A 27149-nucleotide genomic window follows, 5' to 3' on the forward strand; every position below is an offset into this window, starting at 1 on the left:
TATTGCGGGGAGGCGGTCAACATAAGGCTGCGAAGTGTCTGTGAGTTGGCGTATACGCATATATACGCTATGGTCGCGAAAAGTTTTCCCTTCATTGTCCCGAACACCAGATATCGTGAGAACTCATGACAGGCTTTTCCGCAACAGTCCATAGAAACCAGTATTGTAGGTCGTGGTTCCGGGTGCTGTACCTAGTTACCAGCGCAGTACTGAGACAAGGCGAATGGCCCGTATCCGATGCTCGCAATTCGCTTCCCCGTGAACACCGTTCGAGAGTTCTTGTCGGGTACACGTTTGCTCTGGTCGTCGAAGGCGCCGTCGTTGGTATACTGGCTACTGGCTAGCGGAGAAATAGAGCATTCTGGGTACAGGTTGCTTCTGAGGGTACTCGAGGCTTCGAAGCGATAGGGCAGGTGTCATGCCTGGGTGAGTCAGCTGATCGGCAACCGCGCAGCGCTTCGTGTCATCCACACGGGAACGAAGCGAAATTGCTGCGGTTTCTGCACCCTAGTCGTGCGATCGCGCTGTTCTACATTCGTGGGTGAATGATAAGATCGCATACGCGACGTATGGAATCAGCTGCTTCGGTGCCTTCGGTTTTCGCTGTTCCGATAGAGGACGTTCTGGCCGCTGTTCAGGGTACACGCGTTCAGTGCATAGATCCTAGTTTCTTTTCGTGTTGGGGTCGCCAAGAACGAGCACGATCGTATCGAGTCTGGGTGACAGACGACTTTCTGGAGTTACGCAGTTGCCCGTCGTGGCCAAACCTCTTCTGTCTATTCGATCTTGTCGCTGTGCGTGCTGATACGTGTGCGCTATCTCTTGAGTTCCAGGTATCGAGTATGCGCCTGGAGCGCAGCAATAGCGGCTCGCTGAATTCCTTTGTCGATGAAACCGTGCCGGCAAGTCGAGGTCATACGAATTCTGTTCCCATCGCAAAAGTACGACGACTTGTTCTCGTCTTTGAACAACAGCGGATCATGCATCAGTGGTTGAACGCATTAACCGCATGTGCACCCTCGTCATGTCAGTTTATGCTGCATGCGCTACCAGTCCAGGGATCAAGGAGGTCGAGCAATGAGCGGCGTTGGCAGGGAGCACACATTCTCGGATTCCACGACGAGCTGGGCCCCATCGATGGACTCCACTGGCGCGGGAAACCCTTGACCAATTATCCTAAACACGGCGCTGACGGGCGTTACGTGTTCTTACGTGTCCTTGGTCGCGGATCGATGGGGGAAGTCCTACTCGCGATGGACTTGTATTCCCGTCGCTTCTACGCTGTGAAACAAGCTATTCTTCGTTGTAGATTTGATGCGCAAACGGGCTCGCTCCGTGATACGAGCGCTTGCTGTGACCACAACAACGAGCGAATGTTGATGGAAATGGAGCTCATGCGAGGTCTCCGACACCCTAACCTCGTGGAGTTGATCGATATCCTACCCGCTGAACGTCGAGATGCCTCACAGGCACCATCGGACGCCGGCACTGAAGCGATCGTGAATGGCGACACTGGCCGCGATTCCGCGCAGCCTCTGCCGCCTTTGTTTCATGGCGCTGGTGACCGTCGCACTTGGCAAAAAACTGATGCGAGCCTGGTGTCGAGCACAGATCCCAAGTCTTGTAGTGCTTCACCCACAGAGCAAATGAACGGTCAGTCGATGGATTCGGATCTGCCTACTGCGAGTGATTCACTCGTGCTTGCTCGCGAGCGTGATCGTTTGCGTTGGATCCGCGATTCGGGGCTGAAGCCTCTAGTATCCGATGGGTCATCGCGAGAGCTGAGTGTACCGCTCCAATTGGTCGTCGAGTTTGTACCCGGCTTCCCGGTGCTTCAATCCAACCAACTCGTGATGAATCAGTCTTTATCGGAAGATGTTGCGCTTTTCGTACTCTGGCAGGTTGCGAACGGTCTTGCTACCTTGCATGCTCGAAACATCGTTCATCGCGACATCAAACCGGATAACCTGCTGCTCCATGTGGACGGCACCATTAAGCTGAACGATTTTGGCACAGCATGCGTCGCCGATGCACCCGATGTCCAATGTCTGGTCGGGGCACCCGCTTTTGTGGCGCCCGAAATTATTTCCAGAGTGTGCCAGATCTGCGATGAAGAGGACGACGACGTGAGTACGCACACAGCGAGATCCCTGGTTATCGATCCAATAAGAAATCCCGGAGAGCGCGGCGCTCCCCAGTGCCCTACCAGTGGAGCAACCCCGGATTCCGAGATCAGTAAGCGGAGCGACATCTGGTCGTTAGGGGCAACGCTCTATTACCTTTTGTTTGGTCGACCACCATTTCTCGGGGACACCCTATACGAACTCTGTGAGAACATCATGCATCAGTCGGTATCTTTCGACCGAGAGCTTCACCGAAAATGGAGCAACTCGAGCGGGCGTAGTACGGATCGGGCACGACCTGCACCCTGGTATCGCAGGCGCCTGTCGCGTACCCGTTCTAACGCGCTCAGCGAAGCGTGCACTGCGCTTCTCCAGGGCATGCTCACAAAAGACCCGCGAATCCGACTTGATATTCACGGTGTGCTTGCTCATGCAGCACTGGATAGGTATAGACACATGACCGTTACCGAAATGGAGTACTTTACAGAACGCCTGCGCGACCAATCAACCAAATCAGGTGCGTTCCGTCGGTAAACTGCGTTTCACGCAGCACTTGGATTTTATGGAGGTCGTCACCAGCGCGTACCCCATGACATTGTAAACTGTACCCTAAATGTCGAGTGACCGCGAATTGCCTCCCCATGCAATCCGGAGCATAGATAACCTCTGTGCTTCGACCATTCCACTCTAAAATTCCGAAAACTAGTTTGCACTTGATCACTGGATTCGCTGTGGTGCACATGCTGCGTTGTGTCATTCGAGTCGTCTTGTGCAACGACGGTGAGGTTTGCTCCAAACCCGTCTCAGATTGCAATGGGTTTCCGAACCGCTCGATCTGTTCATGACCAGCGCTTTTTCTCGAACTTTTTCTCAGAAGTAAGTTCCCGACATTGGAAGTGCAGCGAGAATTGCGTATGCATTCATACGTAGGTTACGGTTTTTCGGTCATCTTTTGCAGTGGCTCCTTCGATGCTGTGCCGCTGAAATCCGTTACGTTACCGCCACCAAAATGAGTTAGGATGTCCTCAAACTAGGGTTCTTAAACTAATTGATTCCATTGTCCAGTTTATTCGTCCGAGCGTCCACATTTATCCATATCTTACGAGTGGGATGCTCAAATCGCCCATTCTTGAACTTGTCGATCTGTCTGTTTCAAAGCAACTCGCGATCACAGTCATTCGCGCCACTGGATTGACGACGATTAAAACTCGACGTGAGCCTTGATGACTTGTTTACAAGCTCGTGCTATACGTTCACTGACCGTGTCGCGCCAAAGAAACGATTCCGTTTGAAAAACGAATCCGCTCTTCTTTGTCGCCATCAACGAAACAGCATTCAACAGCAGTGAGATACCGCTCACGGCATATGCTCCAAGCGGGTCAAGTCTCCTCAGGTTTGCGTGGGAAAGGGTCGTTGACCTGTACTTGAGTCATCGCAGCGATTGCTTCCAGTGCAGCGTGCGTGACCGTTTTACACGAAAGAAGCGTAGATCGGTAGAGATGTTTTGGTTGCTCCTGTAATCTGGATTCTCAGTAAGGTACTTGTTTCGTTATGGACATCATCGCGCCCAAAAATCCTCTGTCAAATGGAACAGCATGCAAGTGCGTCGGACAAAGCTCTCGCGGATGGCATCACCCAGAGCAAACCCGTTGTCACAGGATAAGGCACCGGACATGGCAACGGAGGAAGGCATCGAGGCGAGCCTTCTGTACATGTCAAGTCCATGAACCGAGCGATGAAGCAGGCGTTCACGCACCACAGAACTGACTTCGGAGAAAAAGATGTAGTGGCCGCACGGGAATACCCGACTATAGTGAATCGTGATCGTTGTGAAAAACGCACAGAGGCTCCATACATCTAAGAAGAAAGTTGAAAACGATGCGTAGATCGCAACGTTTGCCCTTGAATGAAAAGCGTGAACCAGAACCTGAAAAAGCATCATCAGAACTTTGACGCTACCATCAACATCTTGCGACTGCTTACAATCAAGAGTGACAAACAGTATAGATAGCTGTTTTTAAACCCGGATATAATACGCAGCAGAATGAAGCAGTTGCAGAAACTGCCCGCCAAGGCTCGTGTTGATGCTGATGTGAAGAGACCCCAACGTTCGCATCTGCGCTCGACTAAGCTGAGTTTACCTGTTCCATACTAATCTGACATGGGTGTTAAATCTGTGCGGCAAGGCGTACATTGACAGCTACAGACGCACTTGGCTAGTGTCCGCATGTGGGACAACGCCCGTATTTCGAGCATGCCTACGCAGGATAAAACCCCGAGGGCACCCAACGAGGTCGGGCGTGCATCCACCAGCATAGCAAGCGATACCGCTCTCGCTGCTTCGCTCTTCGGCTAGCCCAGGTTCCTGGTGTTGAGTCACGTACCGTGCGAAAGCCGCGCGCGAGCAGTTCACTTTTTTTCACGTATACGCAGTCATATCGAGTGATGGAAAATCATTTTTTCTATAATTGCCCAGGAAATACGTTCTTGGTTTATGCATTCGGCGCTCGAGCCGCACCATTCCAGAGCCTTGCTCCAGGTGAGAACGCATGCCTCAGTGTTGGCGAGGAAAATCGAAAGCGCTCATCCAACGCTCGCTGTGAATTTATTCGAAAGCCTCGTGCTCGCTCGCCGAGACCAGGCCAAACAGAATAGCTTATAAACACAGAATCGTCTAGGGGATATCATGCACTTTGAAGCGATATATGACAACCACATTGAAGAGGCGCTTGAGGAAGCATTGGGGCTCGCATTCGCGAAGGAAATCTGCTTCGCGCTCGAGCGCTGTATTCAAGACCGCATGTTATCCCAAGATGCAATGAAGTCAGTTATCGTGTTTCGCAAATTCTTCGGATACCACATCCATCCGTCCGAGGCCGAGATGCACACGACAAACATCGACCATCTGAAACGGTTCTCGGGAACTTTGCAGCGTCTCTTCCGAACCTGCTGCCACCGCGATCTCCTCAGTCACTATTTCGTCGTTTGTCTCCATCGACGCCCATGTATCGCTTCCGCCAGTCCCCCAGGTCTGGGGTTACCAGGGTTCGGGTCCAACGCCAAAAGGGTGCGCCTCATGTAGCGCTCAAAATTAACCTACGTACGCTAGGGCTTATTGAGGTTGGTTTGATCCTATCGGGAGCTGTGCTCTGGATCTTCCGATCGCTGAAGTAACAGGGGGCGCATCAAGAGACTCCATGAAGGCCGTGTTCAAGTCTCTGAACCTGCGATCAGGCCGCGCTCCATCTTGTGTCCCGAGCGTGCCTTCAATTGTCAAACGAAGGTTCGATCGAAACCCTTCCAGAGGATTATGGACAACTAGCAGCGCTGCGTCCGGAGCTCCTACAAGCAGTTGCTTGGCAAGGTACGTCAACCGGAGAGCAGCTGGGCGTGGCTTGCTTGAGAAAGAAGCTATGCAATCTGGGACGGCGTGTTGCATCTCACGTTGTTTGGAATATTCTTCCTATTGACATGTTTTCGTAGGGATGCTTCAGCAATAGCCTCAGACTGATTCTTCTGCTCCGACAGGTTTTGTCTCCTGTTACGCAAGGTCCTTTCATTCAAGAAGAACTTGCTCTTCATTGTATGGTGGACTCTATGCCTTCTCCTGTGCTTCTCCGGGTGAGATGGCTGCGGTCGCTGCACCCATCTCCCACTGTACCATCGGAATTCAGATGGTCTGGGTGTAGAGCGTGCCCGGAATTCTTCCTTTTCTAAGTTCGTGCTATCGACTATCCCTCGAATATGTTTTCATTACCGTTACCCTGCCGAGCACATCAGCGGACTGAATCGCACGTTTTCGCTCCCTCCCGCGAACGAGAAGAGCAGCAACAGAGCAGTTGTCAGCTAATGAGCATCGAGAACGACTTTTCTTGAGAAGAATTATCAAAGAATGGCATCACGAATGCGAAGGATCCGTCCCTTAGTCCCTGAGCGTGAAAATGGTGTTTGACAAATACGACAGCGCCGTCGACTCGATTGAGACAGCAGGAAAATCTTGGAAACGAGCTGCTCTCCGCCAGTCTCAGGTGTGTACTCCTTGACCGCTTTTGAATGACAGGAAGCAACGCAGTCGATGAGAATGACACAAGAGCTTAGGAAGGAGAGGCCATGAAACGCGTCGTCGAAGGATGAGATGTTGGACGATTCTGTCCGTTTGCCGAGTCATTTGCGACGAAACACTTGAATCGCCGCCAGCTCTAATGTTGTCGGAATGCTCGCTTGCGTCTTCTTTAAAAAACGGCGGTTTGTCTCTCTTTGGCCACTCATGCGCAGGTCTATCTTTTCTCCCGAATGCAGTCTCATCGAGTGAGAAGAACACTCGTCCCAGCTGAAAGAAGCGTTCGTGTTTCAGTACTATATCGATAGCGTGTGCTCTTCAAGGCGCGAATTTATCGCATACAAGCGCACGTCTTCCACTGTCAATCCGCGTCTCTCCATCACCGCTGTATAAATGGTATGGAAACACTACATCCTGTGGCTTCTCTGACGGTACCTCTCAGAGAGCGTAACGAACGGAGAGGATTCATCACGAGACTGCCGTGGACGTAGCGTTTGGTGCGTTACGTGTCGAGTGCACGACGTTCAGAATATGGACAAGAAAAAGAATCCACCATCCACGTGCTTACCTTTGCAAGATTGACTTGCATAATTGAGGTCGTTTTTCGCAAGCCAGCGGTGGCAGCATCAAGTCATTCTGCGACTTTTCTCTAATCTACAGGATGCATTGCTTTTCTTGGGACCCTGCGAGAAAGACAAACCAAAACGAAAAGCGCGTGCTGTACACGTGTTCCAGAATTCACTGGTCTGAGTATAACGACTACAAATCTTTCTTGGTATAGGATGGAGGTACCAGTGTGCGGCTATCTTTGGATGCTGCTAGGCGCGGGCGTGGCGTCATGGCCAGCCGGGGCTCCACATCATGCTGTGGGCGATCCCAGGCCTGCTCCGAGGCGTCGGATGATTCTGGTGCTGTTTCGGAGTGCTCCTCGCTCATAACCTCGGGGATGGCGTAATTATGCGGTGGCCCAACAAAGGGATCCTCCTGAGGCGGTGCACGAGTAGAGCGAGACGCTGAACGATACTCACCGACCCAGGACTGCACCGTGTCCTTGACGCCGTGCCACCAGTGGCTTATCGTTTCTTGGGCTTGATCAAGCACCTCTCGCACATCTGTGCTCAGCGATCGGTCCGTTTCTTGGGGTCCACGATGCTGCTCGCCAGGCGTAGGCGGCGAGGAGGTTCCGCGCGACCCCAATCCGTCTCGGTTGCGCTCTCGAACGCTAAGTGCGACTGCCCACTCGCGATCGAACTCTGCTTGTAGGTGGCGAGCTAAAAGGGCGTCCTCGTCAACAACGTTGTCGTCTGTGCCTGCTACAGGTTCCGCGTCGTTATCCACGCTCCCGGACGTGCACTGTACTAGGTCACAGTCCCGCAACACTTCTTCGACATTCTGCGGTTCAGAGTTACCTTCTTCCGGTTCGGAAAGGTTGACAGCGCTTAGATGCCCCGTGTCATGCGCTTCCTCCAGGAGATAAGCCGCAGCCCGCTCCACGTTGTTTCGATGAGCTTCAAGCACTAGCTCCAGCTCCTTTCTACTGCGTTGCGGAAAGAGCGCCGCTAGCGCCTCGAGCGCGTCTGTCATGCCGCTGACGTCCACCAGCCGCCTTGTTCACTAGACACGCACTCACGAGTGAGAAAATACACCCGGTTACGTTCGCAACTGCTTCTCGGCGAATGCCCTGTTCACAAGACACGCAATCACGCGTACGATGCTCAGAGTCGTGGCGTTCCTAATTTCTATTCAACGAATGCCGTGTCGATCGCCTCACGAGCATTCAATGCATCTCGATTGTTTGCAGAAGCGTGGGGGCGTCTCCGATAGCGAGTTCTGCTAGACGAAGGCTTTTGGATCTGGAGGATGATTGGAGTTCGGTAACGAACGTGGTATGACATGAATTTGAGGCGCCTTTCGAGCACATATGGGTCTTTTCGATGACCGCTCTCCCCGAGCAGTATGATCTAGTTTTGCAGTCTTGGGTAAGCCATGGGCATCGCGTATGCGTTGCTTATCAGAAGAAGCGGTGTATATGCTGTTGGATTGAGAGGTATACGTGATTGCCGAGATCGAGCTCGCTCTCGAGAGGGTACGCTACGAGCGGTCCGGTAACGCTCCTTCTAGCGATTGGCCCGGGGAGGTCCTTGCGCAAGTCGCATCGCTCATCCTGTATATATGTAGCTGTTCACGATGATACCCCGTCACGTCGAACGTGTGCATCCACCTGTCCGCCGTTCACAAGGAATAGAGCGTAACAAGCAGCAGCACGTGCGCTATAGTTGAGGGAGTTGTTGTTTGTGTCCTACTCACTCTTCTTCTTCTGCTACTGCTGCTGATGCTAAAGGACTATATTGGTATTGGATGCGACGGAACAAGCGGTAGGAATGGACGGGAAATCGATAGCTTCATGGAAGAACTTTCATGGATGAAAAGTGGACATTAAATGATCGCGCGTTTCCGCCTTCTCGGCACAGTGATATTTTCACCTTAAAAAGAGATATCCAATAGCAGATACCGTAACACTGGAACAGGAGCGGCATCTCGACCAGATGCGCACGAGATCACGGGCGCATGCCTTCACCACAAGGGCTCATGCTTCAGTTTCTAACACGTTCCTCTGACTTTTTCCACGGTATAAGATCCATGATCCCAACCAGATTTCCTCTGGTGGCGCTCAAGCTACAGAGGAAAATGATAGAGGCCTCTGTGATTCGATCATATGGCTGCTCCAAGAAATGACGCACCTGTTCACGAGCGAAGACTCTGTCGACGGAAACGCAAACTGTACATGGAGTCCACGCATGTCTAGAGGTTTCCATTGATGGTGTAAAGAATCCTGGATCCAAACAAGGAATGTCTGGGGTGGCTATGTGTAGTAACCTCAAGCGCTCGAACACCTACAGGTTCCTATACTCTTTCAACTCAAGTACGTATCATCCTTGAAGTGTCGTATACCACGAGATCAAAATCTCAACGCAATATACCGCACAGATCCAGGACGCATTGCCTCTAGTATATGTTCTTTACTGAACGGTGCAACGAGGACTGCACTTCTCTTTCTGGTCAGTCGTACCGCAGTACTCAGACCGTGGAAGAACGCTGGAAGAAAGAAGTATATGCGCTCCCCGCAAAAAAACTGTCATTGTCAAAGCGTGAACGCGGCCAATTGTGGAAAACAACCTGTTGATTACATTACGGAAAGCAAAAGCGACGATGGTAGCCACCACGGAGTCCCTGTTTCTCAAGAGCTTGTTCCCGTGATCCTAAAAAAACTGGGGTGCAGTCGCCTAGAAGAGCCCTCATTCATGCACGGCTACATTGCATCGAAATCGCAACGACAGCGTTCCTCGAACGCCGCGAACGGTATGAAGAACAGGTACGTTGGTTGGTTTTTTCAGTTGATGGGACTTTCTTCGGATGAAACGGCAAGAGCATATGCGGGTATGCGCGGAGCAGGGAGCTCGTTATATTTACGATCAATCTCGAAGAGAGCGACGACGACGTCGACATCTGCTCTAGCTGCACTGAATTCATTTGGCGACCTCAGTTTCGCTCCTAGAGAAAGCTCATACAACAGCACCAATCACTTTGTCGAATCATTGAAGACTTTTCCTTCGCGTCTGGCCACGGCCTTCTCTTCAACAACGTGGTATTCAACCATTCTTCTTGCGTACAACCGTTTGATGAAGCTATCGGAGAAGAATTGAATTTCGTTCATCTGTGCTCTCCGTGGTTCGACAGTTTCTTAGGAGTGTTTTCTATCGTGGAAGGTAATGCTCTTCCACTGGAAGAATCGCAGAAGCGTTCAGCTCACAGTGACACACCCGGGCACATTTCGTCTTTCGGCCGCAAGTCCTTCTTCTTCAGGGAAGCTCCGCAACTAAAGACACCAATAGGTGCGTTCATTTGAAGAAATAAAAAGTCCAAGGGATGAGCTTGCGAGGGAGGGGGGCGGGAACACACCAGAAGGTCGAGAAGGAGAAAAGACAGCCGAGCGCCTCTGCGATAGAAAAGCATGGACTGCTGGCAGAGCCGCAAATGGGACGGATGGCACGAGTTCGAGGACTATTTGCATTGATGAACTCAGCTAGCGGCAAGAAATGCATGGAGTTTCTGAACCGAGTCTTCAGCGCCGCCATCATGATCAGGAGATGTGCGTTGCTGGAGATGATACGCGCAGCTGACGCGAAGCAACTCTATCGGGCAATGTCCCAGGTTCGAGGTACGCTGGAATAGACTGAAACCGCTAGCAGGGGCTGGCAATTTTTACTGGAAAGCGTCTGTGAGCAGATAGTCATTTAACCTATCGTCGCGAAACTTTTCCGCTCTACTGACTTGACTTCGTGGCACACACGCGCAGCGTACTAGGATGAGGTGCGAAACGCGAGCTGTCGTTACTGGACTCTTTGTGTACCCCATAAAGTCGTGTCGAGGTATCGCCATAGAGCAGAGCGCGCTCAGTCTTACGGGTTTGGCTTACGATAGGCTCTACGTCATCGGTCGCCCCGGGGTAGAGGACGGAGGCCGTACGGCGCGCTTCGTGTCTCAAAGACAAGAGCCGCAGCTATGCCAGCTTGTTCCCGAGCTCGACCTCGAGAGCAGCACCTTGAGGGTGCGCTCGAAGGTAAGACCCGAGCTGGAGCCGCTGGAGCTGCCATTGGAGGTGTCCAAGGAACGCACCGCCGACACTCAAGTGCGCATCTGGAGCGACATCGTACCCGCAATCGACTTTGGCGGTGAAGACTGGTTCGCTGCTGCGCTGGACGATCAACTGTCGTATCCAGTTCATATCTACCGAATGCCGGCGACGTTCGAGCGGACTGTTGACCCGGAGCGGGCGTTCCTGTCGCCGTCATTCGACAGCGTGGTGGGCTTTGCCGACGCGTTTCCCGTATTGCTAACCTCGATGCAGTCGCTTGCGGAGTTAAACCGACGAATAGCTTCTCAGTCTGGGGTGGCCCACCAAGTGCCCATGAGTCGCTTCAGACCAAATATTGTCATTGACGCGCTGCCGCTCAATGAGGAACGAGTCTCAGCAGTGCAGCGCAGGTCTCTGGAGCCCTTCGAGGAGGACACCTGGAAACGAATCCAAATCGGAGAGCAGGTCACGCTTCTAGTCGCGAAGCCTTGCAGTCGTTGCCGAATCACGACGACAGATCAGGATACCGGCCGGGTAGATGATGCATTTCGGGAGCCGCTGCGCACCCTAGAAACTTTTCGCAAACAACCCCTTGGGCTGATATTTGGTCAGAATTTGGCACCGGAATACCCACGGCGATCTGGACAGCTTCTTCGTGTCGGTGATGTAGTGCAGGTGCTCGAGTGGCAGACCAACGATTCTTCACCGTGGTGGTGGCAGCGGCTCTATCGCGGTTTCTGGGGACGTGCGTCCCGCCCTGAGCGTCCAACGGCGTCGTAGCGAAGGAGCGCGCGACTGCTGCCTCACAGAGCAGGGACTCGCGGACACCAAAACCAGCTTGAACGTGGCATGCCGTTGATCTGGACAGGTTATGAACGCTCGTGACACCCATCTGGGCACCATGGTTGTGCAACCTGTACCGGACACGGTTCATTTTGCGCTGCAAGCGACCTGTATGCATTCGGGCGGAGGCGATCCTGCCCGATACGCAAGTCCAAAGCGTGTCCGCAGCAGCGCTCGGCCCGTGGTGCACACCACGTCGCATACGCTGCGCACTGGATTCACGATACATAGTCTGGCAACGCAGTCAGCAGTGTAGGCGTCGCATGGGCTGCGCACTGAGGTCACGTCAGTAACATGGGATAGGCTCCGGTTGCACAGGAGACGCATGATCCCCAGCGCAAGCTGCAGTATCCTCGCCGTCGATGCGGATCATCGCGCGCATACAGGCCTCCATGTGAGCAACTTTGTCAACAGCAATCCCTGGACAAACACACCACAACAGTTCGGCAGCGGTACGCAGCGGGACGGGGTATGAAACACCCTCATTCTTGTCCAGAATCGATGCTCGCGGCAGGGAGCGTACATCCACGTGCTGCAGTTCGATAGCGCGCGGCGTGTGACAAACCCACTGATGCACTCGTCGGCGACGCACAACGCTATTGCTTCGACTGGTGTGAACGCCGTACCGCGCTCGTTGCGTCAAGCGTGAAGCCTGCACCGTGTCCTCAGGGACCTGTTCCCCGAACCGGGCAACCGCAAGCGTAACCGATGCGCAACGTCCGCAACGCTACGTTGCCCAGCACGGTGTCATATACCGAAAGCCGAGTGCATGGTATCGGGATTCGCAGTTTGCACGAACTGAAAAGCGAACGTAAACGTCAGTTTTATGCAGTCATTCACTTCATGTTTTCAGCGACTGAGTTCATCCCAAATGGTTTATCTCTACGCCTGCACAGAAACGCCACCAAACACTCGCCCTAGCCTGCAAGGCACTGTTGCGATCGCCATCACTATGAGATGAGCGAAATGGCCTCCAAACGCATACCGTGGCACGCGCACAGCACGCTTTCGCTGCACCGATATGGATTTCGTTGCTAGCACTCTGTGGCATCCTGGAATTTGTGTTGATCGCCTCAAAAGCGAACCAAAGCAAGAGATGTGCTGGAAACCTTGGCAAGGGTTCCGCGTACCGACCAGAGCAGTCTGGCGGGAAGCTCCCGACGATCTGCCGGCAATGTAGGCACTCGATTTTACATCATGCTCGAAGACTCGCTTTTTATCCTGCAGGTGCACGTAGATGTGCGACAAGCGCATGAACAGTAGCTGAAACCGCAATTGCCTCACCAGGAAACCTAATAAATTCACAATGCGTCAATGCACAAGCACTCAACTACACATACCATCAGTCTACTATCGTACGTTGCATCCATCAAACAAGGCGTCCTCTGAGCGCGCACATGCCCTGGTACCCAAGGCCAGCACGTCCACCCGATCGTTCGATATCCATGCGCATCCATCCAGGTTGCGTGTCCTTCTAGTGCGTGCCCGCGCTCGCATACGCAACTGCAGCACACGCAGCTGGGAAAAGAATGCCCCCGCGCATGATCATCGCCATCATGATCTGTATGCTTGCACAGTCGTATGCGCAGACGCAGCAGCATCACGAAGTCCTATATGGCATACATGAACCCTAAATGATTAAGATCTCTACATCGCCGGCGATTGATGCGCGCGGCCTCACGTCGACGACGGGCGATGCGATCGCAGGCGAGCGCGTCTGGCCTCCGTCGATGCTCGACGGAAGGCGCCGCAGCGAGCACGCACACAACGAGCCGCAGCGAATTGCGCAGCGCCTTGGACGATCCCGTAGACACTTGGCGTGTTGGTGTCGATATCCCCAAACGCGCGATAGGCCTACCGCTCGAGGGCGTGGTCCGTGTCTGTGTGTGTCGAGGTAATTTGTTTCAACATTCCTTACTTAAATTGAAGCGCAAAATGGTGCTGGGCTTTAACGTTGCTGGAGCTGTGCGAACAACAGCGGTGCGGGAGCGGCCACCGGTCTGCGGTGTAGGGGCTCAGAGCTCGCGCTTTCGCGGTGACACTATGGTAAGCGTGGCGAGGACTCGCGCGTTTCTCGCGGTGCCGCCTTTGCGCAGTACACGCTTGCCCAAACCAACACGACAGACATGGCTGCACATGCAAACGTCGACGATGCAGAAAGCGCGCTATGCGGAGAAAGCACCGCGAGGCGTCCACAAAGAAGCTGCCGTCGGTGCTGTCAAGTCGGAGGCGCTTCAGCGCAAAAACATTCAGCGTCCAGTGATGGTCGGCGTTGCGGCTGACTCTGGGGCGGGCAAGTCTACCTTCTTGCGCCGTGTGATGCGCATGTTCGGCTCCGATATACCCAAAGGTCATACGCCGCAGGGTGAGCTTATCACGGTTATCTGCTTGGATGATTGGCATAATCGCGATCGCCAGGGCCGCAAAGAGGATAACATCACGGCTTTGGATGAAAACTGCCAGAATTTTGACCTGATGGCAGAGCAGCTTGAGGCGCTCAAGAATGGATTCGATATCATGAAGCCTATCTACAACCATGAGACCGGGCGGATCGATCCACCCGAGCTCGTTTCTCCGAACCACATCGTGGTTGTCGAGGGTCTACACCCCATGTACGATGAACGAGTGCGCAAACTGCTGGATTTCTCGGTATACCTCGACCTGGATGATGAAGTGAAAATCGCGTGGAAGATCCAGCGTGATATGGCAGAGCGTGGCCACACACTGGAGGCCATCCTTGCATCTATAGAGGCCCGCAAACCCGATTTTGAACGGTTTATCTTGCCGCAACGACAGTATGCGGATGCCGTCATCCAAGTGAAGCCAACCGAGCTCATACCAGAGGACAAAGAACGGAAGATTCTGAAAGTTCGCCTCTTGCAACGCGAAGGCGTGCAAGGTTTCAAGACCGCCTACCTCTTTGATGAAGGATCGACGATCGAATGGATCCCATGCGGACGACGTCTGACCTGCTCCTACCCTGGCATCAAGTTCCACTACGGCCCCGAGAGCTTTTACGGTGCAGACTTTTCGACCATTGAGGTGGACGGCGAGTTTGCCAAGCTCGAGGAGCTCGTCTACATTGAGTCACATCTGTCAAACACCGGTACCAAATACTATGGTGAGCTCACCCAGCTCATGCTGGCAGCGCAGAACACGCCCGGAGCCTACAACGGAACAGCATTATTCCAGACGATCATCGCTTTGAAGATTCGTGAGATCTACGAACAATTAACTGGTCGCAAGGTGGACCCCGTGGTGCGATCGTGACCATCCTGAACCGAAACGTTGCTCGTTTCGACATTTAGCTCACGTGAGTGCGCTCTATCACGGCAAAGGTAAAGTTGGTTCGGAACGACGTTCGTTTCCTCCCGTACTGAGACTTGATTTCGTTGCGGAACACGGCAGTGATACCGTGTTCCCTGAGGACGCGCAGCCATTTTCGCAGGTACTATGGCTGTGCGCCGGGCGTCTCAAAAGCACTGCAGACGATCTGTGCAGAGGCTGGCGCTTCCTTTCAGCGGCTGCTATGCACTCAACCTGTGCGATGGAAACCTGCTGTACAGCCTCGAGTCGTGCTCCAGGGCGAGAACGCAACTAGACACGCGTCCAAGGTTCGCTTACGCTCGAAAGCATCATCGACTCAAATCTGGAAGTTGAAGCGAGCGTTTGGGGCCAAACGCAGCCTTGTTCTTCTATAAAAGTGTCACACCAGTAGGAATAAGCAGTCGTGAGAAGATGCATCGCGCAGCGAGACTGTGTCGCATCAATCGTTATGCGAGGTCCACGAACTCGCTGCCTCGTTTGGAGTCTCCCTTAACCGTTTCCAGTGCAAAAAAGGTATCGTTGCAGTCGATGAACTTCAGGATAAGCAGCTAGAGCGCTAGGGGACCTCTCGTAACCGATTCGTAACGACGTCACTCGTTTCCGGCGCGACAAGCCACCGTTGCTGCGTATGGACAGAAGCAACTGCTGCTGCAGGCGCAGAGCTACAGAACAGTTCGAAGCAGGATCACCTGCACTTGGACGTCCTGAGAAACAAGCTGTAGTCTCGCTGTGAACACTAGGGAGACCGCCAGTTTTGCAGGGCGATCGCACTGCAGATACCAAGCACCAGACACACCGTTAGCTCGACAGCCTGCAACCGACCTTTAGAATACTCTTCAGAGGCACTAGGCCGTCTCATGGGTGTCTGTTGGAGTGATTCGGAGGAATCCAGTACGAAAAAACGGCCTCGTTCGAGAGTGGTCCCTGAATTAACGCTGCAACCTCGAGGCAGGACGAGCCCTGAGGAGCGTGCTCAGGGAAACGTTCGCTCCGCAGCCGCAGCTACAACCTTCGTACTGCATAGCGTGAGCCGGAACGCACTTTCCACTTCGCAGCACGAGCAGCACGAGCAGCAACCGCAGCAACCGCAGCAACCGCAGCAACAGCAGCTATGGGGACACCCGCTAAAGCCCAAGGCGGCAGAGACCATCTTCAACCTTCCGTCTTGCGACTTGGTGCGATTTCTTGGCCAGGGGATGCTCGGTACCGTGGTATTGGTGCGCGAACGCGCGACTGGCAAGTTCTATGCCGTCAAAGTCATGTCGCTGCAACGTGTGCGGCAACGCGGGCAGGAACGCAACGTCCAGCTGGAACTTGAAATAGTGCGCAACTGCGGGGCACACCCATTTATCGTGAAAGTCGAGGCCGGGTACCAGACTCGCCAGGCGCTGGTGCTGGTGCTCGAGTATGTCAGCGGAGGCGACATGTACAACCTACTAGAGCGCTACCGATGCATTCCAGAGGACGCACTTCGTTTCTATGTCGCTGAGTTAGCGCTGGCACTCGGGCATTTGCATGCGCGCGGTTATGTCTGCCGCGACCTCAAAGTGGAGAATGTACTTATCGATAGCCGAGGTCATGTGCGTCTAACGGACTTTGGCTTGGCAGGTCGCGATGCCGACGGCTGCACTGATCGCAGTGGCACACCGATCTACCAGGCACCAGAGGTGCTGCGAGGCGAACGCCATGGCCGTCAAGTCGACTGGTGGGCACTCGGCATTCTCGCCTACTTCTTGCTGGCAGGTACACCGCCCTATTACGCGCCAACCGAGCGGGAGGTCTATCGCATGATTCTGGACGAACGCTCCGAGCCAGCGTGGCAAGGTGGTTACATGACCGGGGCCAGTGCGGTATGCAAGGATTTCCTGCGTCGTCTTATGGATCGAAATCCGCGGACTAGGCTCGGCAGCGGGGCCAGCGGCACAGCTGACGACGTCGACGAGGTCTTGGCACATCCGTTCTTCTCTGGGGTCTCTCGACGGTGGCTCACGGAACGCGGGAATGTGTCACCCACACTGCTTAGTATGATGAGGGACGATGATCAGCCTGGCATTGATGTGGATAAATTCTTACGATATCAAGTGGTTCCACCGCTGGAGCCGGCAAAGCAACCAGCAGCGGATTTTGAACCTGTAGATGAGGATGTTCTACGAGCGGATGAGAATTTGTACGCTGCGCTGACGGGTGATAATCGCCCCCAGGCCCAGCATCTTGCCAATATGGTTCAAACCTCCACTGAATCGATGGCTAGGGCGAAGCTGACCACTGAGAACGCGTTCGTTCCCGGTTACAAGGTGTATTTCTGGGGGGAGCACCATGGCGATGTGGTCGCCAACAGAGCGACCCGCCGCAGCCCATGGAGGTCGGGGTCCAGGCACGGGTTGGGACGACGCTCACCTCTAGCTCACGCAAGAGCCAGTGAAGTTGCTGTGCCACCTCTCGCCGTCCAGCGGACATACTCGATGCCTGCCTGGATTGGAACAGTTGACCAGGACAGGGCCGAGCGGTCTCCGACGGAGCGTCGCCCGTATAGCGGTCGCACCGATCAGAACAGCGCCGTTGCTCAGGCGTTCGGAATCACATCCACGACTGGCAGCAGTATTCAGCGTCACCGAGAGCATGACTTGAAAGCATTTCGTTCAGCGAAGACGCTCGGAAAGCTGTGGATGCGACTGGGTAGGCAGCAACGCTTGGCGATCCGCTCTGACGGAGATGCGGAAGAGTTGGTGCTACCCACGTCCGTATCCAGCTCTGACGTTAGCGCTATGCATGGAAACGTGGATAACGACGCAGACGAGGAGTCGAGTGGCATATGGGAAATTTCGGAGGCACAGGAGACGCCCCATGCGGGCGCGAGTCGATCACGTACTTCGATCGGCTTGAATTTTAGCCGCACCCGTCAGTATCTCTTCGAGCGGACCTGGACGGGCACCGATGATGACGAAGGTCGCGTCTACCGCCTAGCGGGGTAGCACGAGTGTCGGGCAACCAAGAAATACCCATATGTTCATGTTTTTCCCAAAAGCTGTGTGCAGGCAGGAAACGTTACGAGCACTGCGTTTGTCGCAAAACAGCGAACGGCGACACCGAGCCACCCTTCGGTATGCTCTGATCGATCCAGGCTGTGTCGCCTTCTTCTGCCACGACGATGGGGTCGGAGGTATCTAGAACTAGATATCCGTGAGTTCAGTGTATTCAGCAAAGCTGGGAGCGCACCTGCTTCCCCAACCATCATGGGACGCTCATAAGGACACCAGCCACGGCTACAGCACAGGGCCAAGCTACTGGACTACTCTACCAGCAGATGCAGCGGTAGAGCTGACGGACTCTGGCGCGCGCTGTCCGGGTGTACACTCATATGCAACACAAAACCCTGGTAGCCACTGGTGGATCCATTAATCGTATCCTTATTCACGACCCCGAGACGTGTTTGGAGTTCGTGAAACGCAAAAGCCGCTGTATACTGGAGCGATGGACTTCAGGATTTGGCCACCAGCATCAGTGGCGAACCTATGTGGATATGAATTGCTGTATTCATTCCACATCTTAAAGAGCTTTCTAACCATCGCCGCACACTGGAACAGTGGCTTGGCCGGGAAATACCTCTGCTTTTTCGCCTTTGTGATCAGTTTGTGGCGGCGGTAGCAGTGGCTGCGAATCCAGCGTCTGAGGCATGTTTGTTCGTGCAGGGTCGCTAGAGCAATCCAGCCTCTACCCCCTATGAGAGCGCTTCTCTAGGACTAGAGAAAATACCTCATATTCAGGGCGGAGGCGTGGTCTATTTCCGGGTTGTAGGCAAAAGCAGTGGATCCGGAGTAACCCAGCCCGAGACATCGATTCGCTGATAATCATAACAGCGTTTCTCTGGGATCCAATATCGTTTAAATGAAGCAGGGATCATCGATTCGCTGATAATCATAATAGCGTTTCTATGGGATGCAATTTCGTTTAAATCAAGCAGGGATCATCGATTCCACGATGACCATCGAGGTGTTTCCACGGGGCGCATAGATGCACGCTCCCAGATGGGCTCGATACTGTACGACTGCCTCTGGCACACACACTGCGAACGCAAGGCGCCAATCCTGCATAGGAGAAAAGGTTTTGTGGCGTTTCGTCTAGCTACCCAGCGTTTACAAGGTACCTCTCACGAGCTCAAGTAAAGGGTTACCTGACGCGGCTCCAGGTGCTTATCCGGGGCGGCAAAAGAGTGGTTCCTCGCGCTGCATCTCAGCGTGAAGATTTCTTGGTGGAAAACGCGTTGGCGCAGCGCGCTCCGTCGTTTGCTTCTCCGCGAGGTGCAGCATCGATATCCTTCAAACCCTGATGACTCCCTGGCCGGACTGGCGGGAGGCGTTCCCGAGCTGGGCGCGGCAGTTCCGATACGGTGTTTGGATATTGCTGGCAGTCTTGCTATTTATCCATATTTTGGCGTTCTGGGGTACTTTGTGGCTGCTTCAGAACCAGTCCAACCGCACAGAGCGACCAAAGCAGGAATAGAGAACGCTGCTCAGTACTGGGCGGCCTTATGGCACTCTACCAGAGATGCGAGCGGGCATACTTCGGATGAAAATGGTTACCAAGTTGCTGCAACAGGTCTTTGTGCTGGAGCAAGCGCGTGCTAGGCCTGGGCCAGGGGATTGAACGCGGAAATACTTTAAAACTCTCAAAATTGCGAGCGAGCCGTTGCACATACGGTGCGGAGCCGGAGGTCACGCCCTAAATTAGTGTCTAACAGGCTGTGGATGCGATCTGAAAAGCGCTTTGCACCGCTGTGCAGGCTTTTGCCCTCGCAATGCGCTCCGCTTCGACTCATGGTTCGCGTTTCACATCCTGCTTTTCAAGGAGTCCTGTTATGGCCAACCCATCTGCCGAGCAGACATGGGGCATTCGCTGAACGTTGACGAGCTTCTGCGGTGATCACTCGAAAGCCCGCTCGCTTGTAAAGAGAGAGTGCCCCAGCGTTTTCTCTCTCTACGTGGAGATAGATTGTGCGATGCTGCCACGCTCTGGTCTGCGACTCGCACTGCGCCAATAGATATCGGGCAATGCCGCGTCGACGATAGTCCGGATGCGTCGCAAGGTTGTACAAGTACACGCGCCGCACGATTCCCTGGTTACAATTGCGGCCGTGTGCGCGTCCGGAAACATTCTTACCCGCTATACGTTCGAGAAGATCAAGCAACGCGGCCGTGAATGACGTCACCTGGACTCGCACAGGTTCGAGCGACATTTCCACTATACCGACAACCATCTCTGCAACTGGCTCCGAAGCGCCCCCTGGTGCATGCAGACTATCGCGCGGCGGTCGCGGCGTAAGCGCTTTGTCTTTCGAGCATACAGACGCCTTTGCTATGAAAAGTCGGTGGTTATTTGGCCGAAACTTCATGCGTAAGCGGAAACCTAGCCAAGCCTCTAGCGTCAACAAAAAGAGCTCCCACTCTTCTCGCCAGCCGCGGTAGAAGGACTCAGGTGCGCCAGCTGAAGACTGATTATCTTTCACTTGGTGCGCAGAATCCTGTGTGGCGTTACTGCGGAAACAGATTGCGTAAACCTGAGCGGCCTTCCAGACCTCATCAGCCGTGCAGGCCTCCTGCACACGAACTAACGAACCGCTGCCTGTTGTCGACAGCAACGGTGCGCCCTGAATTGCAGCTTCCGGTACCTTGACCAACGGTTTCTTCGATTTATTCTCCGTCGCCAGTGTGCATTTGGCCGCTTTATACTGAGCACACAATCGGGCTCTGATAATAGAGCTCTGGAACGCTGCGAATAGCTTGCGAGCCATGGTAAACGGAGATCACCAGACGAATCTTAGGCTGAAGACGCCTCGCACTGGGTGCGCACGCGCGCGCTCCTCTGGATGTCTGGATTGTCCAGTCCTTCTTGTTTCTCCCGTGATCTCGGTTTGCGTGGCCCCTGGCCCTCTGATGTGTCGTGTAGCTCTATTGGTATACTTGTCCAGCTTTTGGGACAATCAAAAGATTCGGTTTCTTTGTCATCTGATCCACACCAGACCTTGAAAGTTTTATCTGTGACTGTTTTCTTTTGTTATCTTACATTTGGGGTTTCAAATTTGCCGATTTCTCCTGTTACTCCAGCACCATTGTCATCCGTGGAACGATATTGGGAGCATTTTGCAAGTACCGATTTCACAGCTTCTTGCCACTTTCTCCGGATTTATTGCATAGACGGAAGTTGCGATCTACGCCTCGCTCACCATTATCATATTCGATGTATACAGGCTCGATACGCGGTTGGTAGGCGTGAGATTTGGCTCTGGTCAGCAGCACCCATATATCCAGAACATTGCCTGCTTCAATCGCCGTCCTGTGGCAGGTGAATGCTTGCTTCCTCGCTCGGTGAAAATCCTCTACGGGCGCAGAGGGCTCTCCTCGATGTGCTCCTCCATTTTCGCGTCCGACGCCGTATTCTATGATCGCGAGCATCTTTTGGACGCCCCCTCGGTAAGTGCTCTGTCCGCTGCACACGTGATTGCACATTGTTCAACTCGATATTCTAGCATCCGATTCCGTGCACGCTCCTCGTTTTTCTACGTACCCTTCTTAAAAAGCTGACCCATACAGGCAACGGGCATCGATATAACTTAGCCATATGCGAGAATCTTGTCCACAATTTCCAACCGCTTGCGGCGATGCGGCGTAGGCTCCAGAGACTCACTTTTGCTTCGCTCGCTAGTTTGCCAGACCGTTCCTTCACTCGTGCCCGTCCGCTGGGACGATTATGACAGGCGCGGAGTTGAGCTTCACGACCGCACATGAAAGTCGGAGTGATCGAAAGTTACTCCACCAAAGCGTTGGCCGTTTCCATAGGGATGTCGGCCAGCTATTTGAGTCTCACGGAAGCGCAAATCTAGACGCACGTAGTCCTTCGTTCGAGGCCGATGTAGACCGCATTTTGGTGAATCTGTGCGAGACCATGCGTGTGCGAATCTCACCGCTCGTCCGAGTGTTTCGTATTCTGATCCTTCTTGCGTTTCTAGCCCTCATAAGAGTTTGATATCTGTGGGAACTTCGAGTTGTTGACGAACGATTCCCACTTGCAATTGACTTCGACGGAGCACAGTTCGCCACCTGGCTGTTGCGCAAACCTCTAGTTCGCCCATTTATTCTCCGCATATGCATCTTTCTTTGTCTTATGTCGCTCCTTGTTTGTCTCCTAGTTCATGCATACCTTCGATTCTTCGGGCAAAAATGCATACTTAGCTTCATGAACTCGATATCATCGAGCAGTCCTTCCTCTTCTTCGACGCTCTTGTTCTGCATTTGATGCAAATTTCGTACCTCAGCGTGAATGCCAACCCAGAACGAATCGAAAAAGACGCGCAGTGAAGCGCTTGTCAGAGCGATCTAGAGGCGCGTTTGCAAAAGTCTATTATACTCTTCCAATGGAAAACTGGAAAAGCACTCCAAATGCAGAACCATCATCGCTTTTGTGGGCGGGATATCCCCCGGCAGCAGATCCGTCTTGTCCCTCACATCTTCGTCTTCCATGGACATTCAACGGAGATGTGTCGCGCTATCTACATCCTCCGCGCCGACGGGCTTCGACGAAGCTCCTGCCATGAGGAGCTCTCTCATGCCGTTGCACCTTGTGATCGAGTCATCGCCCGCTGGTCTCTACGTCATAGAATCCTTTGTCCGCCTGTGTCGCTGCGCGCTGAAACACCTCAGGATTGGCATGAGAACTTTCACATCATGGTGCACCTTTGCGCCATCGAAGTCGTTTTGATTCACAAATCAAGAGCGGCCTTTGACATCGCAAAGACGCTCAGCAGGGAAACGAAATGCGTGCGGGGTTGGTGACGGAAGGAAGCGAATGACGTGCATTCGGTATGTGCTCGGGTAGACTGAGGACAAGAAAAGCCGTCGGTTTCTGTAGCACCTCTAATAAGTCCTCCATTTTGACATGGGCTCCGACACACCCGAAGAACAAGGTCATGAGCGTGAAGTACGTACGTTCCGGGAGTATGCTCTGAAGAAGCACTTGTTCTATGACGTTGTCAACATGTTTCGGCTACGGCAAATACGTTCCGGGATGTACCTTAACGACCGCTGCGTTGTGGTGTAGCGATGAGCGCGTCTCCTCGTCCGACAGAACACCCAAGCTATGAGCGTCGGTTAACTGGGTATTACATCCAAGCGTGACGAGTTTTGCTGGGGACGGTATCTACCTCCGTGCCAAACACTCTAGGATTTCTTGAATGCTCTCACAGAATCATTATCCTAAAATGCCGGGTGCGCTCAGAATGTGCATGCTACTTGATGGATAGAGTGTCTCTACTTACGCTTTACGGATTGTCCATCTCTGTTTCTCATGCATAATCGTAATTCAGCAATCCACAAACGTTAGGGAATATTGTCAAACAAGCGTCAACGATCCCAAGGGCCGCGGTCGCCGCAACAAAAGAGTCGAGCACCAGTCCATTTCGAGGAGGATCCAAGCTCTCGAACAAGCATTTGCCTTTCTGAATCTGCGCATAGTAGCCCGAAAACGTTTTCAGTCTGGTCGAACCATGAAGAATACGTTGGGGCGCATAAGTTGGTCCATCTCCTATTCTTTGCTCTTTTCCAAATGGAAGATGATTTATAGAAAGCAATTTTGTTTCTGATGATACAAGTACTGGAAGAAAAATCCGTATCGTAGATGTCCAGGAATTTCGAACTCTCGATGCTTTTTTGATGCAAAGCTATGGTGCAGTTTCCATTGGACACGATTTCCGCGATGGCTCAATTCCAAGACACTGTTCCGTGCTAACAGAAAACAAAGAAGGCTCTGGGAGCGTATCCAGTGAGAGGTTTCCTGCCGCCTTTAAATGCAGTTTTCTCGATGGCTACATACTGAAAAGGATTTGTCATTCGAATGGAGTCGGGTATTTCAAGCGATACCTTCAGAGTACGTTCGGCATGAGCCAGTCAAGGAGTCTTTATATATCGACGTCAAATGCTTCCCTTCTTCCACCTCGCGTCACGAACTGCTGCATTCACGAGTTGCTGTTCAATGAAAAGATCAAAACATGGGTAATACGCAATTTGAGCATGCTACTCGTAAGGAATAGAGAATCATAGACGCCTGTGCGTATGCATTTGATCATCATTTGGGTTATTTGACGAACCTTTGTTCAACGGCGCCACGATGCATCTTAAAGGCGGCGACTTGCTGAATTCTAGCGGCGAAGATTCAATGGAGCCGTTCCGAACATATGACCAATAATCCCAGAGCTAGGTATGCATCCGTATGCCATAATTGCTGTATCTTGAATGTCTAAGCTGTGCAAATAACAAAAGTTGGGAATAAACGAAATGCAGGAACAGAGCGAGCGCTTTACGATTCCACAGTCAACTGACACGGGTGTGGAGGCGTGCTCGCGGTTCCGCCATCGCGTCCGTCTGCTGGAACCCGAACCCTAAATCCATCGGTTTATCGAGCTCCGTCACGATCACTTTTATCATCAGCTCATTTTCCATAACGATTTCCTTGAGACCATATGCTTCGCACCCTTGCAGTGTTGCAGCAGAACTATGTGGTCTTCCGTTCATTGATGAGAAGACGCCCCGCAGCGGATAACAGATGAAGCGCCCCCCCCCCCCGGTTACGCTACAGCGTCGATATCTTCAGGTTTCGAGGCTTTAGAGGTACATAACGACCCACTGGCCTCCATAGAGCAGCATGCATTTGGCTGTATTCACAGCATGCCAGCTGGTCATCCTCGGCATGGAGCATGCGCAAGCTTTTTGGCAACAGCCGTATCGGCGGGATATATTTCGCGGGGATTTTTCTGCCGGAGCAGAAATTCTTGTGAAATTTTCACATGATCGTGGCGGCGTCGGGAGCGCACACTGATCGACAGGCGAATAAACGCTGAAGGTACGAAACAAGCGTAGATTCTGCTGCGTCCGTTGCTTCTGTCGCCAGTGCAGCAGGTAGTGTGCACGAGCAAGCTACCTTTTCGATCGAACCAGATTCATGGCTCGCTCGGGCGCTCGCCAGCATCCAGCTGTAGTCTTACTTTTCATGGGACAGTAGCTCCGCTCTCTGTTAAGAAACAACTGCTTATATTCCCAGTCGAAGAGGTGTTCGATGACCATGGCTCTTGGGAATTTAGTCCATTGCACAAGAACCAAGTGAGGATCTTTATTCCGCGCTAGTTTTGTTGAAACGGACTCCTGCGAACAAAAAATGCACAACCATATTGCTACACATCGATTACTGACTGAGGCGGATCACAAACTGAGGCTGCTTGCATGAACTTTCAGCGTCGCATGCCGGCGTCAGACTGAAATAGAACACTGAACTGCTCGCTGCGTTTGTGCCTTTTGTTTTTACAGACATTTTTATACTTACAGCTTCGACATTCGCCTTTTATCAATGATTGCTTGCGTATCCACACGTGGTTTCCAGAGTCTCGGTCGAGCTCCCCGAGTGGATAATTCGAGTCTCTGCCTCTGTACCTAGCTTCATTATCGTCATCGAAATCATTTGCTAAGCACTTGTAGAGAACTTTGTGAAAGAAACGAAATCACAAGCCGATTCATACTTGCAAGCGTCCACTCTTCCCTTTCCTTGAGTGAACCATGCTAAAATCACACGCTGCTCTTGGTATAGGTCTTTCTGTTTCAAAGTAACTCGTCCCGCAGCGATTCGGCCGACCAGATTGAGGAGCAAAGAGTACACGACGCTGGTCTAGAACGACTTTCAAAGGTCGTGCCGAAAGTTCGTTGATATTTAACGTAATGTGATCGATTCCGTTCGAAAAGCATGCTCTCCCCTCTTCGTGACGATTAACGATACGGGATTCGATACCGTCGTGGTACATCTCTCGAAATACGTCCTTAGAGGTTTCGGTCCTTTCTGCAAGCATGAATAAGGGTCGAGGGCTTAGAATTCAGTCACGGCGGCGATCGCTTTTTTCGGGGAGTGCGTCAACGCTCTTCACGACGGAAGCACAAGCGGATAGGAAGTACTTGGCATGGAGACCAGCATCGATATTCCTTCCAATGTTTTGTTCAGTCACGAACAACGGCGCATGCCACAAATCTGCTACAGAATCGAACAGTGTGGGTTCGCATACGCAACATGCCGAGCGCTTGTACAAAGTAGATTTCCCAAAAGAAGCCCTCAATCCCAGGTTACAGCTCAGGACGCGGAAATGGTAAAGAGCTTCCAGGGGAGCCTTCTGTACCCATAGCGGGCATGTAGCGAGTGACGACGCAAGCTTTCACGTGTCACAGCGCGACCTTTGGAAGAGTAGGCTCGAGGAGGAATCGGATACCTGAGCATAGCCGAGTGTCATCGCTGCGAAGGGTGCACCGAGGCCGAATAGGAAGAAAATGATTATGGTACACGAGGCGAAGATCGCAACTTCTTCAAGTGCATGAGCTGCAATGACAACAGTCGGTAGCGGTCTCATCGTGGCGTATGCGCAACAATAGAAATCCTTCGACTGCTGGCAAAGGAGCTGGAGAAACAAAATTAACTGGCTACTGAAAATGGGAAATGAGAAACGCAAAGGAAGCAGTCGCGGTAAAAGTTCGCAGCCGCTCTTGTTGAAGACACTGGGAAGAAACCAAAACTTTCACGGGGACTCCTGTTTTGGCTAGGAGCAACCTTTACATTTTATTCTGACCCGGTTGCAGAATATTATGGTCCTCAAATCAATCCTGTCCCACCCTGGCAGCGCTCTATAGCCTGAGATCTGAATCACTATGCAATGCACCGTACATATGAATGGCGTATTGCTACTAGGATATCTATTCGTTCCTGAACAGTTCAAAGAGGACCGCATTCCTCCTTTAGGCTAGGTATATCACAGTACTCAGATAGCCGACGAAGACGTAAGGGAGGAAGTAAACGCGCCCTGCGAAAAAAGCCGATACTCCCAAACACTCCTTGCCCGTTCATTGCAGAGAACGACCCGTTGATTAGTTTAAGGAAAGCAAAAGCCACAATAGTAGTCATCGCGGGTGTCTCTGTTCATCACCAGCTTGTTCGTATGGTCCTGGAAAGACTTGGATACAGTCGCAAAAAAAAGAGTTCTAATTCGCCCAGGGGCATCTTTCAGGGAAATCGCAACCAAAGCGTAGCTAGGGAGTCACGATCCGCATGAAGACCAGGTACGTCGGATTTTTTCAGTCGATGA

General features: G+C 52.7%; 6 protein-coding genes across 6 annotated transcripts, besides 2 other annotated features; 4 read left to right on the forward strand and 2 right to left on the reverse strand.

Moving 5' to 3' along the window:
• Positions 1–545: 545 nt before the first annotated feature.
• CYME_CMF114C (probable calcium/calmodulin-dependent protein kinase kinase) lies at positions 546–2657 on the forward strand (the record flags this gene model as incomplete). The annotated part of the gene is made up of 1 exon (XM_005535713.1): positions 546–2657. One exon carries the CDS (start codon positions 546–548, stop codon positions 2655–2657), a length of 2112 nt encoding a protein of 703 aa, XP_005535770.1.
• Positions 2658–4579: 1922 nt separating this feature from the next.
• Positions 4580–5582: a sequence feature (possible transcribed region).
• Positions 5583–6942: 1360 nt separating this feature from the next.
• Positions 6943–7767, reverse strand: CYME_CMF115C (hypothetical protein; the record flags this gene model as incomplete). The annotated part of the gene is made up of 1 exon (XM_005535714.1): positions 6943–7767. The coding sequence occupies one exon, from the start codon at positions 7765–7767 to the stop codon at positions 6943–6945; it is 825 nt and encodes a 274-aa protein (XP_005535771.1).
• A 2782-nt stretch (positions 7768–10549) lies between these two features.
• CYME_CMF116C (unknown iron-sulfur protein) lies at positions 10550–11599 on the forward strand (the record flags this gene model as incomplete). The annotated part of the gene is made up of 1 exon (XM_005535715.1): positions 10550–11599. The coding sequence occupies one exon, from the start codon at positions 10550–10552 to the stop codon at positions 11597–11599; it is 1050 nt and encodes a 349-aa protein (XP_005535772.1).
• Positions 11600–13597: 1998 nt separating this feature from the next.
• Positions 13598–14932, forward strand: CYME_CMF117C (phosphoribulokinase; the record flags this gene model as incomplete). Its single annotated transcript, XM_005535716.1, has 1 exon — positions 13598–14932. The coding sequence occupies one exon, from the start codon at positions 13598–13600 to the stop codon at positions 14930–14932; it is 1335 nt and encodes a 444-aa protein (XP_005535773.1).
• A 914-nt stretch (positions 14933–15846) lies between these two features.
• On the forward strand, positions 15847–17961 carry CYME_CMF118C (similar to serine/threonine protein kinase AKT; the record flags this gene model as incomplete). The annotated part of the gene is made up of 1 exon (XM_005535717.1): positions 15847–17961. One exon carries the CDS (start codon positions 15847–15849, stop codon positions 17959–17961), a length of 2115 nt encoding a protein of 704 aa, XP_005535774.1.
• A 1084-nt stretch (positions 17962–19045) lies between these two features.
• Positions 19046–20542: a sequence feature (possible transcribed region).
• On the reverse strand, positions 19830–20777 carry CYME_CMF120C (hypothetical protein, conserved; the record flags this gene model as incomplete). The annotated part of the gene is made up of 1 exon (XM_005535718.1): positions 19830–20777. The coding sequence occupies one exon, from the start codon at positions 20775–20777 to the stop codon at positions 19830–19832; it is 948 nt and encodes a 315-aa protein (XP_005535775.1).
• Between the last annotated feature and the right edge of the window lie 6372 nt (positions 20778–27149).

Source organism: Cyanidioschyzon merolae, chromosome 6, assembly GCF_000091205.1.
Source record: "Cyanidioschyzon merolae strain 10D DNA, chromosome 6, complete genome".
NCBI classification, from domain to species: Eukaryota; Rhodophyta; class Bangiophyceae; order Cyanidiales; family Cyanidiaceae; genus Cyanidioschyzon; species Cyanidioschyzon merolae.